The sequence below is a fragment of the Macrosteles quadrilineatus genome, unplaced genomic scaffold, assembly GCF_028750875.1.
Source record: "Macrosteles quadrilineatus isolate MER2022 unplaced genomic scaffold, UCM_ALF_1.0 Scaffold_6__1_contigs__length_79288215, whole genome shotgun sequence".
Classification (NCBI taxonomy): Eukaryota; Metazoa; Arthropoda; class Insecta; order Hemiptera; family Cicadellidae; genus Macrosteles; species Macrosteles quadrilineatus.
Window position 1 is genome coordinate 32,207,853 of NW_026542599.1, and position 20,502 is coordinate 32,228,354.

The 20,502-nt window shown below is 34.7% G+C and overlaps 2 protein-coding genes across 2 annotated transcripts; one reads left to right on the forward strand and one right to left on the reverse strand.

The window, feature by feature from the left end:
* Positions 1-421: 421 nt before the first annotated feature.
* LOC128996590 (uncharacterized protein Mb2073c-like) lies at positions 422-20,496 on the reverse strand. Its single transcript, XM_054421986.1, has 14 exons — positions 20,471-20,496; positions 19,251-19,375; positions 18,219-18,381; positions 15,254-15,421; positions 13,925-14,059; positions 8,014-8,098; positions 7,214-7,302; positions 5,767-5,922; positions 5,125-5,288; positions 4,791-5,018; positions 2,766-2,893; positions 1,842-2,021; positions 1,206-1,280; positions 422-721 (listed from the first exon to the last, which is right to left on the reverse strand). The coding sequence occupies exons 3-14, from the start codon at positions 18,312-18,314 to the stop codon at positions 660-662; spliced, it is 1,566 nt and encodes a 521-aa protein (XP_054277961.1). The 5' UTR covers positions 18,315-18,381; positions 19,251-19,375; positions 20,471-20,496; the 3' UTR covers positions 422-659.
* LOC128996591 (uncharacterized) lies at positions 8,597-13,035 on the forward strand. The gene is made up of 5 exons (XM_054421987.1): positions 8,597-8,714; positions 9,783-9,960; positions 10,706-10,804; positions 11,460-11,714; positions 12,861-13,035. The coding sequence occupies exons 1-5, from the start codon at positions 8,638-8,640 to the stop codon at positions 12,984-12,986; spliced, it is 735 nt and encodes a 244-aa protein (XP_054277962.1). The 5' UTR covers positions 8,597-8,637; the 3' UTR covers positions 12,987-13,035.
* Positions 20,497-20,502: the final 6 nt, after the last annotated feature.

The window sequence follows — 20,502 nt, forward strand, 5'->3', positions numbered from 1 at the left end:
ATCACACAGTTTATATAAGTTATCAATAATTTATACAGCTAAAAGGAACACATAATGCTTGTTAAAATACAGTTTTTTATTCACAGGAAAAATATTTTACAGAAGTTGACTAAAGCTCAAATTAAAACTTATATAAATAGGGGAGCGGGTTTTTTCACACCCCTTGTAGTAGGTAGTTTTTGACATATAAAAAAAACTGTTCTTGGTTCATGGATGGTCATTAACATAAAATTGTTTTGCCAAAAATTTCAAAATATCCATACTTCAAAAAGATTAATATCAAAACATCGAATCCTTAAACTACTTTTAGTAAAACATCAGACCAATTTAAAACTAATAGACAATTAATAGACATTGTAAAATTGACTCAAATATTTAAAGGAATAAGAATCTTTATTACCCTTTAAACATTTTACAGTGTAATGGTGTTCGCTATTTGCTACGTAATAAATTGCTACATAATATTAAAATATAAACAAATATTTCACAGACGAAATAACAAAGATAATTTATTAAATAAGTTAAAACAAGCTGGCCAGGTTTAAAATCTACTAATGGCAGGTGCGTAATGAAACACTAGGTAAAAATATAGACAAAATACAATTTAAAATAGAACAAGTACAATAGAAAAGAAGGAACCACAAGGCAGGATTTACCTTTCATGAAGTCTCAAACACCTTGTGAATTCTTCCACTCTTTCCATCCATGAATACTTTGTCACCTGAAAATTAAAAATCTAACTTTAAGGCATCCAGAGTTTAAGGTGTTTCATTGAAGGTCTGGGTCTTTAGTCACCACAGTTTCACAAGATAATTAATATTACACTCCTATATTCATGACTGACATACAGTATCATTATTGACTCACAGTATTTGACAGTATCACTCTATAGGTATGTGGTAAAATGGAAGCCTCTCCATGAATAGTGTTTTTGTGGAATTTTTGTTCACCTTTTTTTCATATACATGGTTACATTGTTGAAGGCATTTACAACAAGCTTGCTTTAACCAGTTTATGGTTATGTGTGTCACTCCAAAATTAAGATTAAAATGGAATTTGACCCCTTGATCTACAATGCTATCTTCTGAACATAGATAACTCCTAAGATTGCATGATTATTGATTAAACTGATTAAGTTATTTGATGGATTAGGTGTATAAGTATTTTAGTCTCAATAGAGTACGTACAGACAGATTATACGTCACCTGTTTTGAACACAAGTGTAGCATTTGTGGCACCAACAATGCAAGGAAGTCCGTATTCTCTTGCTACGACTGCTCCTGTTAAAAATAACCACAAATGTTTTTGATTCAGTGGTGATATAGTAAAAAAAAAATAAGAAGAAGATCGAAAAAAATCGAAAGATCATGTCAATCACCTAGAAGAACCCAATAGCATAGTAAAATGTTAATGGTTTTGTGTATTATTTATTGTATGTCAACCGTGAATTGTATTTATTGTTTAAAGGACAATAAAGCCACCTAGTAGCTTGTAGTTTGTAAAATTGAGCCTTTAGTAATCTGAATAGAGTTAGCTAGTCCTAAAGCGGACAGTATAAAAAAAAATACAAGCAAAGGCTGTATTAGAAGAGTTGCAAGGAGTATCTGGGTGATCTAGTGGTCGAGTGTGGGACTTCAGGTTCCAAGGTCCCTGATTCAAATCCTGCCAGCCACCAATGAATTTTATCTGATGATGCCACACCTCTCCAGGAACTTGAAGTAATGTGTATGACGGTTTCAACCTAGAACCTAGTGTCCAAGAACGTGAAGACGAAATGAAATAATGTTTTTTAACAGGCAAAGTTAGGGACATTGATAAAACATTACAGTTTCAAGACCTACCATGAGATATAAGACCGCCCAGTTCTGTGACAACGCCTGATAGCAGAGGGAACAGGGGAGTCCATCCTACGTCAGTGCTGTGTGTAATGAGGATATCTCCAGCCTGGAGTGACTGTGTATCTATACAGGAGAGAAGCACACAGACACGGCCCTGCACACTGCCTGTGCACACCAGAGTACCTACAACAAAAAATTAATTATCATGTTAAGGGGCAGCTCATGTGCTTAGGGCCAACGTGATGGTCTAGCCAAATATTAGGTTATTCAGCACTAATTAAAGACCTTTGGTAATAGATTGAAAGGTCATACTGCATCCTAACTCTTTCAGAGACCAGGAACAAGGCTTCAAAGATGTAAAAAAACAAGGGTTGTCTGTAATTTAATTTCTCTTACGTTCTCCCACCGCGGCCAATTCAAATGGAACACCTGTAAATATGTGTCACTTCATCCTGTACTATTATAGTTGGTTCCCAACAATATGCTGATTCATCTCTTGTCGTAGTGGCCAATAACGTTGTGAGAACAAATTAACGCCACTGCCAAATATGAATCTTCTGTGATTAAATTTTAGGAGCGAGCCTGTACGCAAAATTACATATTTTAATAAGGTTTCAAACTTGTTTCTGATACAAGATGAATCCAATTCAATACCCTTTTACCTCTCAATGATTATATTTTTCTATATTAGGTGAATAAAATTAATAATTAATAATAAATAAATTTTTTTCATTTTAGATTTACAACATAAGGGGAGGGATTTACCCACCTCAATCAGGTTGCAGTTTTCAAAAACAAGCTTGTTAAAGTTAGTTACATAAATAACTATTGTTTCTATTCAATTATGAAATAGTTAAAACATTACAGTTTAATAATATGAGAGAATTACCCATGTAATGTATTTATTTGAAAAATAAAATCAACTACCTTGAACCCATTCCCTGGAGGTAATGGTGGGATGGGATCCCAGCTGTATTGGTTCAGGTGTACCAACCATTACCTCTGGGAACTGCAACTGATCCCATTGCTGCCAACTGCGTTGTCTGCGGCTGATTCTAAAAAAAAAAAAAATGTTTTTATTTAGTACTTACCAGAGTTAAATCTAAAATATAGAATATAACCAGTAAATCCACTCTGCCCATTCATCTATAAAAAATTTCCTGCTGTTCAAAACACCTTAAAATCTCAGAGAAGGAAGGTACAGAGGAAACACTCAATCGTACACTTAAGAGGTGTCCAGCATAGTCTCTGGTGTCTGTGGCAAAGTCCAACACCACGCCCTCCCCCTCATGGACTGCAACACTCACGCCTGTGCCCTGTGCAATAGGAATTTCCACACACTTTTTGCTGCTCGGGCTCTTTCTTGCTCGTCACAGGTGCATTTCCGGCACAACACACTAGAGCCGAAAGTGTACGGTAGTTTCCATAAACAAGTTTCCTTTGTACCTTACTTCTCTGCGTTAAGGCAATTGGACTTTTAGTTTAGAAGGTATAATGGAATGATGCTCCTGTAGAATTCACTTACTGGGCACTGATGTATCATTATGATGAAGAGTAAGACTAAATTAAATTACTTACATAATCTCGTCACAGCTAGGGATTACATATGTAATTTGGTCTTACATTATGTCCAACAGATCAGGGGCTACAAACATGAAATTTAATTGATCACTGATGTAGTAACCTGAGAGGCTGGCTTTTGTTCAAAGTCAGAATACTACTTTCCTTAATTGGCTATACAGTATAGTAATTATTTACCTATTTTGCCTGAAGGTCTTGTAGTTTGGATTAACACTCGATGCACATTTCGCCGCTCAGTGCGGCATCTTCATAGAGTATCTTCTTAAACACTTCTGTTACTATGAACATATTTACATTATATTTTCCAATCACTAACCGGTCACATTCGCGGTCGCGGTTGCCCGGCGGCGACACGAGCGGCGGGGCACATTTAAGAGTAGTCAAACAAAATCGATTAGTGATTGGAAAATATAATGTAAATATGTACATAGTAACAGTAGTGTTTAAGAAGATACTCTATGAAGATGCCGCACTGAGCGGCGAAATGCGCATCGAGTGTTAATTCAAACTACAAGACCTTCAGGCAAAATAGGTAAATCATTACTGTATAATACAGGTCTTGTCACTGGGTTAAAAAACATTGAATTATCACCCTGTATATTAATGATGCTATCAAACAAACAAGTCAACTTTAGATAATAACATGATCAGGGTTTGGACCTTTTCCTTTCAAAACTTAAAAATTCCATTGATTTGGTGTGGAAAATACAAAAAAAAAAAAAAAAAAAAAAAAACAATACAAAACATTCAACCATTCAAATATCCAGATTAAAAATGACTCTAAATACATATTTTCAATCTAAAAGTGTATTTTGCACTGTATAAGAGAGAACGTAACCTTTTCAAAAGGTCTGTAATTAAAACATTGAAGTTATTTGTTTGCGATAATTGATAAATATGGTAGTATCAATTTGAAACTACGACCAATTTGGTAAGATCAGATGTTTGGGTCCCAGGTAGTAAATATTCATTTTCTTGTTGTGGAGTAGGTTTTCAAGGGGGCAGCATTCTGCGTTTGAACATTTTGAGCTGAACTCTTATTTGAAATTGTATTTTTTTTGGTCAAATTTACTTTATTTAACTCATACTTGATTCAACTAATATTGTTCAACTTATAAGTGCTTGTGGTCTAACTCTACCCTAAAAATTATTGATCTTGATGACAGGTGGCAAGGATTCTTGGGTGGCATGAACTTGGCAAACCGTTAATAACAGGTAACCGTCTATATGAAGCACACAACAGGGTGTACAGAAAACAAAAACAAAATGTCTGACACTCCTATTGACTCAGCCCTGCATAATCGATCACACGTTCTACATTTTGTTAATCATCAACTCTAATCTAACTTTGCAGTTGGCCTATTTACTAACTTATGCAGCAGTGCAGGATTAGACGAACCAAGCAGTGTGCCAAGTTCGTAGTGAGTACAATACCACACGAGCTGAGGGGTTGGTAGACGACCTTCCTGGGCCATCAGTGTTGCCAACCGCATGTAGCCTAGCCTCAGCTGATGGACTACTCGCAAGCTTGCGTCTTTGGACATTTCCCTTCTCGCTGCAGCACTACTGGCCAAACCTGCTAGCCAGCGAATAAGCCATCTGAAACAGAGATAAGTTGTATCTCAATTGGATTTAAAGTGAATTGGATGGTAAAATCATATTTTTCAACACGAAGGCCTCACTAACTAAATTAAATATAGTTTACCTGGTTGTCGACTTCCTAGGGGATCTCAGTTTGTCTACGACATCAGTGTCTACCTCAGGGATTGTTTCTTTCTCCAGAATCGAGTGTTCACTCCTCAGTAAAGTCTGTATCATAGACAGTAGCGGTGTGTTGTCCAATCCCCACGTTGTAGTCATTAGATCCAGCTGTAAACCGTTACCAACCTCCATAAATAGTTACGAAGCCATTTGATCTTCTAAGGTTCATATATTGAACACAAGGTAAAAACAAAGTGTAAAACTTAACTTTACAGTTATTTATTCCAGTAAAACTCACCAAAAATGGCTGAAAAATCAACTGAAAAGGATTTTACCTCTCATTGAAAGAGGTTTAGTGGCAGAAGCCAAAAAATAGTGAACCGCTCATCTCAAGTACATTATATCTGTGGTTTGCTCATAAAATCAAGTAGGTATTTTCCTCCTTTTTGCCAAAACTTAACATGCGTGTCCCCACCAAAAACAATGATTGGGAAGCAGGTAAATCAGTTTCTGTCAACTTAATTAGGTGACTTTCTTGAACCCTTCTGACACAATACATTTTATACACTTGTTTTAATGTTCCTAATTACCAATTTCACACATTATAAGTTACAACTATCAAACATGATTCTACCAAGTGACATACCTCTTTAACATTACGATGTGCATAGCGTCTTGTAATGTCTTCCAAAAGTCTAAATGCCTCTGGACAGTTGATCTGCATCCACACAGCCATTTTCTTAGGAGGGAGATTTGTTAGTTCCCGCCACTTCTCACTCTGTTTAATAACTTTGGAAAGTTTCTAAAACAGATAATAATATCTAAGAAAAACTATATTATATACTTAAGTTCAATTTGGATCGTAGATACAAGATACATCAACGCTTAAATTAAACCATGTTGAAAATCATAAGAGCAGCTGTTATTGTGTTATTTGCTATATTCTGTTCACAAAATTTAGGTGTTTAAGGGGAAGTTTTCCCACATTGTTTGCTCTGAGCAGGGTGCAGTTGATTGACATTTTGACAAACATCAGCTGTTGAGCTAATGTTTTAAGGTAGGATCAATTAAAGGGGATGGATTTCTTTCTCTAAAACCGCCTAACTAAATTTTGTAAACGGAGTAGTAATTGTATAATGCTATTGCTGCATAGTGCATGTCATTGGTTATTGCTGTATTTACTTAGTTTCCCGATTCTTATGCTACATTAAATGCACAGTTTGTTGTGTAGTTTACAGCTGTGTCCAAGCCATAGGTGGCATTGTGTATGAAAGAATCAACAGTCAAAACCCCTGAAAATCTTTTAAACATATGAGAGATCAATTCAATCTCTTACATACCAAAGCCAAAGGGGCTCAGCAATCGCATAGACTAACCAACACAAGTAGACTTCTCATCCCATTGTAAATTTTGAAGCTCGTTTTTCATGTCTAGTTCATGTACGCCACACTGGGCGCTAGTGTTGACGAAATTTTGTTTCTATTATTTTAGGGTTGATTTCTTGATTTGTGCTTTACTGTTTGGTTAAATAACTAGGGTACAATTTATTGTTTATGATTAGATCGTATTATTTGGTTAAACGAGGTTTTAAATGACTGTATTAACGGGAAACAAATTGTAAACAAAACACGACCTCTACATAAACCGTACAGAAGTAACAATAAAATTGTCTTCAGCTGTTCCATTAGGACGAGAAATCTACTAAGGGAGTATGTTTAATATATGGCAATAGGCAAGCATTGCCCTCAATGTCAATGCTTTAAACGTTAAAACAATTAATTGGTTTTCTATACATACATGTTCTCCAATTGTTTTTAGACAATTAACTATTACATTTATTTCAATTCTTAGAGACAGTGACACTATCAGGTGTGTCTTTTAAGCGCAATACAGTATGATCACACAATGAGGGAAGAATGGAGTGAGATGATCTGTCTAAATTTGTTACTGATGATCAAATATCTTTATTTAGACCGGATGATGAATTTAAAGCCCAATGAACAAGGTCAGCAGGGTCTGGTTTCAAACCATCAAAAAGCTACTGACTCTTCCAGAATCGTCCAGAAAACCTCACCCATATGTTATAAACTAACCTTCATATCAACTGGGACCTGAGCAGATATAGCCTTCTGTTTGTCCACCAATAGCAGAGCAATATCTTGCAGATGTTCTTCTGACAAATCTGTTTCATTTGATAAATTTTAGCATGGACAATAGATTTAACATTTATAAATGGCCCAGATAGCAGGAACAAAATATCTGTTTTTAATACTTTAACAATGTATTGATTTTTTAAATACTTTCATATTTGGAACATCAAAAAATATTGATTTTGCTTCTAGAGAAATACAGTTTAAATACGTGCTATATAAATAATCTCTTGTATCTTTATACATTGGATAGACAGTTTTATAAATGTTTCTAATGATTTGAATAAGATACAAATCCCTTTCAAACACATTTTGAATCAATAACCCTTCGAAGGGAAAATCTAATCTGATGTATAACAATATCAGAAATCAGAAAGAAATCGTACAATATTAGTATCAATGATTAACAATAATTACAAAATATTGTCTAAATCTGTATACATTAATTTTGCTGATCTTAAATTGTTTATGAACTATATTGTTGATTGGTTGAATAAGTTTTATTTTAGCATTAGTATTTTTGATTGTTCAAAACATAGGTAAAATAATAACAAGTTCCAAAAATAGAGTTGATGGTTTCTTTTTCAATTCCCAACACAGTTTGACCATTGACTATTGGATACTGAAGGTTTAACTAACCAACTACAATCTGATGACATAAAAAATAGAACTCCTGAAACCCCTAACAAAATAAACTACCTAATTTTTATGTTTATTTTCAACTAAGAAAAGAAGAAGATTACCTGTTTTGCCCTCTGAGAGAATTGAAAGAAGAACAGTTTGCCAAACTGTTGAGGCCATCGACATTCTAGTGTGTAAAAGAAACACCTGGAACATAAAAAGTATTTTTTTCTCTGTGATGTAATAGTTAAGTTTCTTAGGAAGGTAGATTTAGTTACTTTTTTTTAGGAAGTTACAGAGCATATTTCCTCTTGTCTAAAAGAGCTATATAGTTTAACCACATATTGGTAACCTAAACCATTAGATCCTTTTAGAAAAAAAATCCAGTAATTATTAAGTTACTGGACATAGATAGGATATTATTCTGTAATAAATTAGCAATTGGCAGATGAGGTATGGGTTTTATTCGGAGTTGGGTGTAGTTTTGATATTCTTTGATCCAGCGATGCAATTCCTGTACTTATTGGTAATTTGATTGAGAAATGTGTTTCGGATGTCATTATAATTAACTACCGGTACTTCAAACTATTTTAATAACAAAACCAAGCCCCTTAGTACAGTGACTTTAGTCTGTTAGTCATTGAATGATGGAATTCATACATTTATGAAAATAACCATAGTTACTGAATCCTTGAACCAATATTACCAGAATTTAATTTCTTCTAAATTTTATTTCAAGTCAAATTATGTATAGGAAGTGTAAGAACAGTGAGTTCAAATTTAAAGTTTTGCCGCCGCTACTTCAGTATTCTGTTGTCAGCTTGTAAGTGTTTAGTGTGTAGTCTAAGAGTAATGAATAAAAACATTAATTTCCTTTCAGTCCAACAACTAAATAGAATATTGCCTGAATCCCTTGATAAATATCTACACTACACGAAATTCAGTCAAACCTGATAAAAAGTAAATTAGAGAGAAAAAAGAATATAGTAACTATGTCTCTTAGTAACCAATAATGTGCTTGAATATTACTTTAAGGAGTAAAAGATAGACTTACTGTCACTATGATACATTGGAACCCTGATAGAGGATAGGGGTGGTTGTGACAACTATCCCTTACAGAGTATGTCATGATATTGCCATTAGAATATGATATACTCATTGAAACCCCAAATTATGTTTAAAACTACTCAAAAACTGTGACTGATGAACACAAAAAACAACTAACACAGAGAAATCAAAACCCTTCTTATTGATATGGTACACAAACAAACAGTGCACAATACACTAAATAAACTACTAAATTTTCCCATAAACTTTTGCCAGTTCAGTTCTGAGCATTCAATTGGAACCCATGTGATAGTCTCAGACTTTTAATGATTATTTCATTCTTAAGCCTGCAGATCTTAATGTGTCAAAAGGCCAAGGGTTGAGACCACACTTTTATAAAAAGTCTCTGGTTCAGACACAGAGTAAATAACATTCTGATAAGGATTTGTAATGAACATGTTGAACAGTAGGCTTACCTCATTGACAAAAAGTTGTAAGAACAAAATGGAAATTTGACACAATTTTTGGAACTATCTCCTTTTTCAGTTATCGATTCTTTGTTCTCGTTGTTGGCTGTTAATTTACGATTACACTGTCTACAACTGAGTACTAAATTGTCTTCTGTATTTTCAAATTTTTCAAAATACCACAGGCAATTGGTAACACAAATAAAAGTGAAATAAAATAAAACCTGAAAAGGAGAGTTCCAAAAATTGTAATTGCCATTTGCACTTTCAACTTTTTTGGCATTAAGGTAAGCCTAATTTTTTTGGACACCCCTTACAAAAGCCTTAAAACCAAGACTAAAACAGTTTGACAGTTTGATAACTTTGGGTTTTTTCAGGAGAGGAGTGCCAAGAAACTGGGAGAAACCGAGGGAGGCTTTACTCAACAATGCAAAGTCCTTGGCTGAGCTGGCAGCTGCAGTAGTGGACAGTCAGCCTCTGCCGGAATGTCTAAACTGGACAACAGACCAAGTGGAACTCTGGGTGGAAGACACTGTCAAGCTACCTCAGTACAGAGTAAATACACTAATATTTTTGTAAAATTATCTGATCTTCCGTTAGCTGACCTCCAATATCCAACCCTTGAAGAAGATGGAGTAGGTAGCGACAAATCGTAGGCTATATTTACGGTTTGATATGACTTACACCATTGAGGGTAACTACTTAACAAAACCTATTTTGCCTACCCTGGAAGTGGAAGTACTTGGAGGGTATGTTCAGTGCAAGGGGTTTGGCACCTAAAACCCTACCCCTTCCTTTCAAGACCCTAAACCCCCTGTTCTCGAGGGTTTATCTGATTTTTTCGCTCGTCGCCTTGATGCGATGCGGCCATTTTGAAGAATAGGCTATCAGAACTTAATTGGTTGGTGATCAAACTTCAGGACCTTTTTAGATGTTTTGTTGCTTCATTTGAAGGGCCATGAAGATTAGGTAAACAAAAACACGAGAATTAAAACTAATAGCTATTAGGCAGGACACAAAGTTATCTGAGCCAGTTCCCCACATGATTGGATTTAAAGTCCTTGTAAGAAGGCCGAAGCCCATAGATGTACTCATGTAAAGTAAAAATATTCTGCCGAACCCGTTAAAAATAATCTTGAGCACAAAATGCCTTGATTTTTTTTCCTTCCTATAACCAATATCTTTTTTGCTGAAATTGTTTTCAACTCCTACAGTACCTTTTTACATTCACTCAAAGACTTTGAATATATTTCCAACACTGCTATAAATTACCTATGAAAACATTTGAATTGTTTTGCAGATATGTTTCAAAAACAATTTTGTTCTTGGTCGTCAACTGATTCTGCTTGATCCAAGTCGCCTAGTGCAAATGAGTGTACATCGGTTTGATCATGTAAAGGTAAAACCAGGGTATTTGAGAAAACTTTAGTTTCATTTGAATCTACTTTAATTTGAGATGAAACTAATGCAAATCTAAATTATATTTGACTTTTACTCATAGAATAGAAATCCAATTACTGTATAAGAACAGCAAATTGTATCCGTTTATGTTGCTGACCTACTTTTGGGGCTGCAAGTCTGTAAAGTGTAAACTATTACTGGGCACTTGATAATTAGCCATAATTTGGTACAAAGCAACAACAAACAAACAAAAACTTGAATATTTGATTTTTGATAGAAATCAGAAATGAACATCAACAGACTCTTGGTGGCTTAACTAAGTTCATTGTCATTCTAAAACTGAAACAGAAATGGTCCTAATATTTCTACATTTGCTTTAAGACAAAACCTTTGACCATGAAGTAATACCAAGAGAGACTATCCCATGGTCAGAGAAAGAGCATGAAAAAGAGAGGTTGGTTTTAGTAGTTTTTAAGGAAGGTGGGAAGGTAGCCTTACAAACCCTTATGGTCTGGACCCCCTAGGACATCTGCTTACAGATTTTTGTATCATCTCTATTAAAAAAAGAATAACAATTAAAAATTGTAAATCCAATCTACCAATTCTTTAAAATAAAACTCATACAACAATAAAAACTCATTGTTGTATTTCAGACAATAATGACAGCAATCCGAGAGCTGTTTGATGTGCCAATGCCATGCTACGCCAAATATCTCACTCTCCCCTCGGAATACGACACTATTTACGACTGGAACACCCTGTACTTCCGCCACATTGCGTATCAATCCCCCGATCAGGTTACACCTCGCACTATGTACTGGCGGCAAGTAGGTTTGCTGCACAGTCTTTCGCAGAGACACCTGAGCTGCCATTGGCTCTCCATGTCTTCTGATGCTGAGGAGTACAATGTAGGTACATTAGATAGATTCTGACTGGGTCGGTGGCATCGTCCTGTAATCTAGCTACTAGGAGTCAACAAATTGTGGATATTTATAGGCATGCATTATGAATGCGATACTCCCTGGTATGGGTTAACGTCCGCACTAGAGAGTACTACGACGATCAGCAGTACTAGATCCCAATAATTAGACCAATTAGTTTATTACAAGGCAAAAATTTTGTTCGGATTCCACTATAAACTGTGGGTCCCTTAGTTGCTATTGGCTGTATAGGCTATTAATTAACAGATGTGTCTAAGGAACATATTGGCCTTAGTCACTAACAAGACTACAAGATTGTGCCACTCATCTTACTCTCCATTCATACTCGGCTTAAAATACCTACATTCGTATGGTCACCTTTTCATAGGAAAGTATTATTTAAGTATTATTATAAAGCCCAATGATCAAGGACATTTGGGTTCAGTTTTAAACCATCACAAAGCTACTGACTTTTCTCCAGGTTGACTTGGCAACCTTCTTTATTGTTTGGCAAACAATATAACCACTGAGCTACCCAACACTACATATGAGCACAAATTCATAAAAATTTGTTTTCTTCAGACTAATCTCACGTAGAATTTTCTACTATGCGTCTCTGTTTAGATGGCTTAAAAATAAACTGTTGGTTACCAAACTGATTTTCGTTATTTGTCAAAGCAGGTAGGTAGTTAGAAATAAGTTTCATCTTACTGGTGTAAACAAACACTAGGTTTTTAATGGTTTAATGTGAAGCTCAATAATGGACAATGGAATAATGACTCATGCAAATTAATGTTCTACACTGAGGAAGCGTGAATGCATAAAGTTAAGTTGGTAAAAAAACTCAAGTCATAATTCCTTTAACCCGAGCAATTCATACAGGACTCACTGAGGTGAAAAATAATGTTCCTAAAAATATTCATTACATACCACAATACATACATATAAGGTACCATATTGTAGATAATTAATTAAATAAAATTAATAATACAGTACTTTTATTCTACATTTGGACTATGTGGCCTAGTTTGATCGCTTGTGGAAAGTATTTACAGTCTTCTTCAGCAGTTAAACATAGTTAAATCTCAATGGAATTTTACAATCAAGCTATAAATCCACTATTTTATTTTACAGGCGAGGATTGGAAGATACAGAAAGAAAGACCCAGCCAATTATTGGGTGCCGATGTTCAGAGAAGGAAATTATGTTCCTACAAAGAAAAAGTTAGAATATTTTTTTCTGGACCCTTTACGCTGGTGATTCTTTATGTGCACCTAATTTTAATAAATTAAATGTATCAATACCACTACATAAGACAAATAAACGCTAGTGTATAAAATCATTTTAAACTCAACTGAACTTGGCAATATTTGAGACAATAACCTCAATAGTTTGTGTATGTTGTAAAGACTAGATATTTGTTCAGACTGAAAGTAACTAACTCGAGACTGCTGTGTTAAGGAAGTCACGGTAATATGTGTTAAAACAGAATTCATGTTAAACTTTACAACACCCCAAAATTCTATTTTGGATTTAATAAAATCAAAAAGTCCTGCAAGGTTAAACTAGACCGTAGATGCTTTGGCAGAGCACGTGTCAAAGCCTGAAGCATTGCCGTGGTAATTTCTTGTTATTGCCTATGTCAGATGCATAGCTCAGCTTGGGTGGCAGTTCACGGCCTGCGAAATGCTTACGTTCACGACAAAATTCGGAAGGAGATGCACAAAGATTTCGATCTGGCCACCTTCCGCCCCAAGCGAGTAAAAGCCAAAAGGAGAGCCAGTAGGAAAAAAATATTGATCTGCCAAATTTTGGCTTCAGAAATTAAGTGCTTTAGTTCCTCTTCCTTTCAAATTATTTTTGTACTAAATTAAACATTTTTTCTTGTATTGATTAAATTGGTTTTAGATACTTTTATAGAGATAATATAATTTTGTAAATTTCGAAATTTAGCTACCTTATTTGGTTGCAAAAATAAAGTAAACTTAAGAGCGTGAATCACAGTTTATTCCCAATTTCAAATGTAACCCGGCATCCTGACCTGAAGAAAAGACAACTTATTGCTAATGTTACAACTGTAATTATTTTCCTCTTTGACTAAAAAATAAATAAAAGTTCAGAAACTCTACAGTCTACAGTTAATGACTGATTTTGTACTAAAGAGGGCCGTTTCATTAGATTAGTAGTTTATTCTTTACCTTGGTCAGATTGGCGTGGCTTGCAGTCAAGTAAGAAAACAGAGCATCAGCAGAGGTAAAGTTGTCAAAATCAAGTCTAAATTGTTCACCGATCTTTTCAGCTTTCTTTGCATCTGCTTTGCTACAAAGAAGTGTCTGAAAATGCACACGGTAAAAAAAATCAACATAAATTCATTATTATACTATGTAGCTTTTTTATAGGTCTTAGAATTTTTACTCCTGTTTCAAATTGATAAAAGTTGACAGATTTATAAACATTTATCTCCCAAAAAACATTAGCCTATAGTTCTTCTACAGTTTACTAATATAATATCAATTCAATCAAGTGTAACCGATGATTCATATAAATCACTACTACTATGTCAATTAATTACACTCATTTGATAAACAACAAGACTGGAAGTTTATATAGTTGGACTATGACCCTTCCTGGGCAAAATCAAGAGGAGTTAGGTGGAAGGAACAGGTCGAGGCCCTGAACTCCAGGATTAGTCATCGGGATTATATCAAGTAAGCCAAGTCATAATCCTTTTTAAAACCCTTTGGAGTTATTCATCATTGGGGTTTCAATTTCAAATTCACTAGACAATTTTATAACAAAAAATCTGATCACTAATTTTTGCAAAAGAAAAACACCTCTTATGAAAGACGGTAATAATGTTTTTTTTTTTTTTTATTTCATGGTGAAATAGCCTGTGGATCACCAAATTTAAGCTAATATCGTTTGAATTATCTTGCTATATAAATAAATACAAATATTGTATTGGTAGTACACTACTACAATAGTTTCCAACTATTGAGTCCATATTCAAATGTGACCAAAAATCTAGTTGTCCATTGAGCCAACCCCTTGCACCGCCCTCAGACGAACAACTAGTGGAATTACGCCCCCACAGTCATGGCTCACCATATAAGTTGGCTAGATTCACCAGAACCATTGAGAAAGGCGCATCATGGACACATAACTAAATTGGTTTACCTTATGGTTCCCAAGTTACTGAAGATTGTAGATTTATATGCTCAAGAATCTGGTAACCAATAGGTAAACCAATTTAATTAATCGTTTTTGAAATTGGGAATAACACACAAATTATAGAACACGTAACATAAATACGTAAAATGAGTAAAGCGTTATGTGTATTTGTCCATGGATGTGCTATGTGTTTTCCTCCATTGGTAGAGGTGGATGTACCCAACTGGAATGGACGACTAGATCTTTTTGTAACACTTGAACATGGACTCTAGTACAGTAGTCCAAAACCATCGTGTACTACTAACAGTAAACAATTTCAGCTTATGTTTTAAAGAACATAAAGTAAATCCACTTACCTTGACAATGAAGATGACAGTTTGCATTTTCTGCCATAGTGTTAGGGGAGTTCTCCTCTCCACAGCTATTTTCAGCATCTCTGATGTTGATACCTGATGTCCACAGACAGCCATTTCCAACACCCTCTGAGTTAGAGATAGTTCCTCTCCAGCATCTCTTAATAATGTCTGATAACAAACAACATACCGGTAGTAAATTGCTCTCAATACAATATGTATAATATTCATTGGAAATTTTCTTAAGACACCTGAAACTAGAACAAGCTGGGAAATAAATAGGTTGTGGAATAGGAAAAGTAAAATAAGATGGATGAGACTCTCAACAAATCACAATAGAAGGTCCAAAGTGAAAATAAGACACACTTAAAATATCAAAAGACAGACACAGAACACTTCAATTGATCAGTTTAAAAGAAATTAACAAAAAATTGGAAGAATTTCAAATGAAGAGAGAAAATTACGGCTGGAAAGAATGAAGAAATATTAGGCTGGAAAAAAGAATGAGATCTGAAAATATAAACTGTTGGTGGCTCATTGGATCGAATGACTCTGAAACTAAAACAATGATGTGGGTTCATGTCCCTGTTACACTGCAAACATTTATAAATCATCACATCAGTATAGTTTATTCCTGTACTGTTCTGTCTCACTTAGTTCCTTGGTTCATGTGCCTTTGAGGTTCATGTGGGTGAGAAATTACAGGTTTATAAAAATCCATCACACCAACCTTTTAACATAAAGAAAGGGGAAAAATTAAAGAGCAATGCAACACCTTAAAGTGTTCTAGCTACTGTATTCTGTTTAAGTGGTCAAAGATGTATACAAATCAATATATACAAATCAATTAGATGTTCTACTACTATAGTCATAGTCATAGTCATAGTCATATAATCTTTATTCAGCAGTACAACATGTTGCACCAGAATGGCGTTATACAATTAAATTATATTGTTAGAACTAACCATAACTTATATAAAAAGGCTAAACAAAAATACAAATCGTATAACTTACAATTTACAACACATTCAACCAAAAAAATTCACCTAGGGAATAAATGGGCTTGGATAACATAAAAGTTTTTAGCTGTTTTTTAAATTTATTTTTGTCTGTTATTTGTAAAATATTATCTGGTAGATGGTTATAAAATTTAATCCCAGCATATGACGGTTTATTTTCAAAGAATTTTAAGTTGTGATTTGAAAAACTGATTTTGTGTCTGTGCCTTGTCCCATGGCTGTGGCATGAACCCAAGGTCTCAAATTTTGGTAAATTATTCTTTACAAACAAGATCAAATCAAAGATATATTGGGCAAAAACAGTAAGAATACCAAGTTTTGAAAATTGTTCTTTAACTGAGGTTCTCCAATCTTGAATGTTTAACATGATACGAAGTGCTTCTTTTTGATATAATAATATTTGTTCCAAATTTTCATGAGAGGTTGCACCACATAAAATTATGCCAAAGGAGATGTGGGAGTGAATAAAAGCAAAGTAAATTATTTTTAATGTTTCCAAAGGACATAATTTAGACATTTTTCTCAGAGCAAAAATCCCTGATGAAATTTTACGGCCAAGATGTTCAATATGAAGGTTCCAATTCAAATTTTTGTCAAGTACAAGTCCTAGGAATTTAAAATTTTGCAGTTCTTCTAGACATTTTCCTTCCATCAAAATTCTGTGTTGAGCTGGTTTATTACTTTGATATGTTGAGAAAGATATGCACTTTGTCTTATTTATATTTACTAAAAGGTTTAAATTGTTTAAGAAAGTATTTACGTGTGGAAATTGGTTATTTGCTATTGACTCTACTTTTTGATGGGTATTACCAGATACAAGTAAGCTAATGTCATCAGCATATAAACAGACTTTTGCATCATCTAATACATCTGGTAAACCCTTTGTATAACATATGAACAACAGTGGTCCCAGGATTGATCCTTGTGGCACTCCATATTTTAAAATTTCCAATGATGAAGTAAAATTTACCTTATTGTTGTTTGTGACATTAGTTATTTCTACATATTGTTGTCTGTTATTTAAGTATGATTTAAACCAATCTAAAGCTCTTCCCTTGATACCCAAACAAAACAGGATATTTACCAGCTTGGAGTGTGACACACTATCAAAAGCCTTGCTGAGGTCCATGAAGACCCCAGTAACATTATTTCTCTTATCCACCGAATCTATTACTGATTCAATGAACTGAACACTAGCACTAATCACAGACTTGCCGGATTGAAATCCATGTTGTTCTTTATCTATCAAGTTGTTGGTTTCCAGAAATTCTGTTAGTTTTATACACATAGCTTTTTCATATATCTTAGAAAAGGATGGTAGTAAAGATATAGGTCTATAGTTTGAAGGTATAGCGGGGTCTCCCTTTTTTAAAGACTGGTTTAATCTTAGAAATCTTTAATTTGTCAGGAAAAATACCTGTAATAAAAGAAGAGTTTACAAGATGACATAACGGATATTTTAGATAGTCAATTGCTGTTTTAATAATAGGCATGGGGATCTCATCATAACCACAAGAAAATTTATTTTTAAAAGACAAAACTATTGATTTGATTTCTTCTAATGATAGTGGTTGAGGAAGAAAACTTTTATTTGAGTGGCTCAAAAGGGGTGTTTGGATACTTTTAGCTTTGTTGGGTATGTTTGGGATAACTTCTGTTTCAACCATGTTGGCATAGTACTGGTTTAGGATGTATACTATGTTGCTTCATGCGATGAAAGAGTTATACTAAATTTAAAATTAAACTATATGGTTCACAAAAATCTAGTTTCAAAGGTTATGTTATATTTTCCCAGAAAGCTAAGTACATAATACGCTTTGATGTATACAACAACAATATTTAAGTACATACATTTCAAACATCCTAGTTTTTTCAAGAGTATGATATGGATTTTCTAAACGTTGTTCAAAAATGTAATAAAGTTATACAGGATTCTTGCCTCTACTTACAGTATACATACTGAGAAGTGCGTGATGATGGGAGACTACTATTTTATTGTTGTTGTACCAAAGACGGTCTTGCACGCCGGCAAAGTATCGGATCATTACAAAGTCTGCACATCGTAACCCTGTGGACTGTGTTAAAGGACTAGTGGCTCCAGGCAGAACTTCACTGCAACCAGAGTCTGGCGTTAATAACCATTCATTATGAAATTATTTTTAATTGTAGAAAAGAGTGGGATACAGCTAGCTTACTTAACAAGAAGTACTTGTTAGTCACACAGAAGACCCCAAAAATACACAATATTTCGTTTCAAAGGGGGTGGGCTTTATTTGATCTCTTCTGTGTGTTCAGGTAAGTATATGAGTGTTCAAAGTAAGCACCATTCTTCACAAGACACAAAATAAAATTAGAAGTGATGAGCTCTTTCCAAATTTTGGTTGTCTGTTGAATTAATATAAGTGGAGGCGCATTGGAATTCTTTACGCATCTCAGAGATAGAAATAACAATGTCATCAGAATGGGTGATCGTGGAAGAAATGCTAAAGAAGATCCAACAACAAAACAAGATCTAAGTGCCTCCCCTTCTTTCACTGTGTTATAAACCCTAGCAATTATAGCTCAATAACAGAGTCTAGAATCGACCCATCGTTAAGATCATACCAACAACCTATAGCCTTGTATTTATCACAATGCCAAATGCATTAGTTATAATCTCACAGGTATATAATCAAAATTTTTTTATTACTTTTTAAAGAGCTTCCCCAGCTACCAAGACACACCAATCACTTATAGTTACTGATGTCCCCCAATAAAGTCAAATAGCATAAAATCACGATTTCCTAATGTCTAGGGCCAGAAGAGGGAGCTGATCTAGTGGTAGAGTACAGGACTTTGTCCTTCAGGGTCCTGGGTTTAAATCTCGCCAATCAACAATGGATTTGATCTAAGTGATAGTGCCACATCCTGTAGGCCTAACCTACAAAGTCATTTAAAAACAATCCCTGGCTAAAGACTAGTAAAAAACGTCTAGGACTGACCCTGTGTTGGCAGTGGTCGTAGCATCTCCTGGCAAGAAAGCTGAGTCTAGCTCGTGAATGAGTTCTTCTTCTGACCAGGAGAGTAGAGAGGTCACAGGGCGACATTGCAGTAAGTAGATCACACCCTGTACATAGCTTGCTTGAAAACACGAGTCTCATATAAATTTATTATAAAAGACAGTAGTTGGTTTATATTTTAAGCTTAAAATGAATGCAGAGTGTAGAATGGAATGATATGGCAATTTGTTACTGAATAAGATGTTTCTTTAGATAGGACCATTTATTACAACATTCATGGTTCTTTTGTTGTTTCACTGACACTGAGAACTAGAATCTTGTCCGGTAAAAAAAAGTATGAACTAACAACAGTAACAAAAAAGAATAAAAAAAAAACTAAAAAATATATATTTTTTTTAAAACTATATTACTACCTAGTAGCAAGTAATAGTGCATAGAGGACGAGTAGACCCGGGCCGGTGATTACAAGTGCCGAGGTTATCGTTGTCAAGTTACAGTGTCATTTACACATTGTTTTAGACACTCTGGGCTGAATTGTTGGTTAGTGAAGAAAAATATGGAGCTGTGAAGTTACAAGCAACCCTCTAGGAGAGTAGGGAATCGAGGTAATTCTGGTATTGTTAGTGCACGACTGTTTGATGGCTTGTTTTGAATTGAACACAGTGCTTGTATATGAGCCAGGCATACTCTGGTTAGACCCAGCTTAGTCTTGTAGATGTTTAATCTATGCTAGTAGTTACCACTATCCCAACCCTCTGGGATTCAATCCAGCCATTGTAGGCTGAGCTATTATCATTGTGATTATTTTTCCCCTCAGAAAAAGTACGCGACAAATTAGACTCCTAGACCTGAAATCTATGCCAAATATATCAATGCCAAATTATCTAAGGTTTCTTCATTCCAGGAAGAAGACAGGACCTTAGATCAATCATATGCCCCTGAAGTTGAGATAGAATCCAAAATTTGGATACTATCTCAGTCAGGTCTGGTGTGCAATTAATGAGAAATTCAATTTACTGTGTCAGAGCTTAATGAGAAAGGCTACTTGAAATAAACAGTGGATGGCTCCGGTAGGAAAGTTGACAATTTGGGTAGATTCTTTGTAAGTTGAATATTAAGTCATAATGTTGCCACTTCAAAAAGAATTATTGCTGAAGCCAAGTGACATCGTTATAAAGACAATAACCTCACTACATATTGACCTTGTTGATCGCCCATTCTACATCTCTAGGCC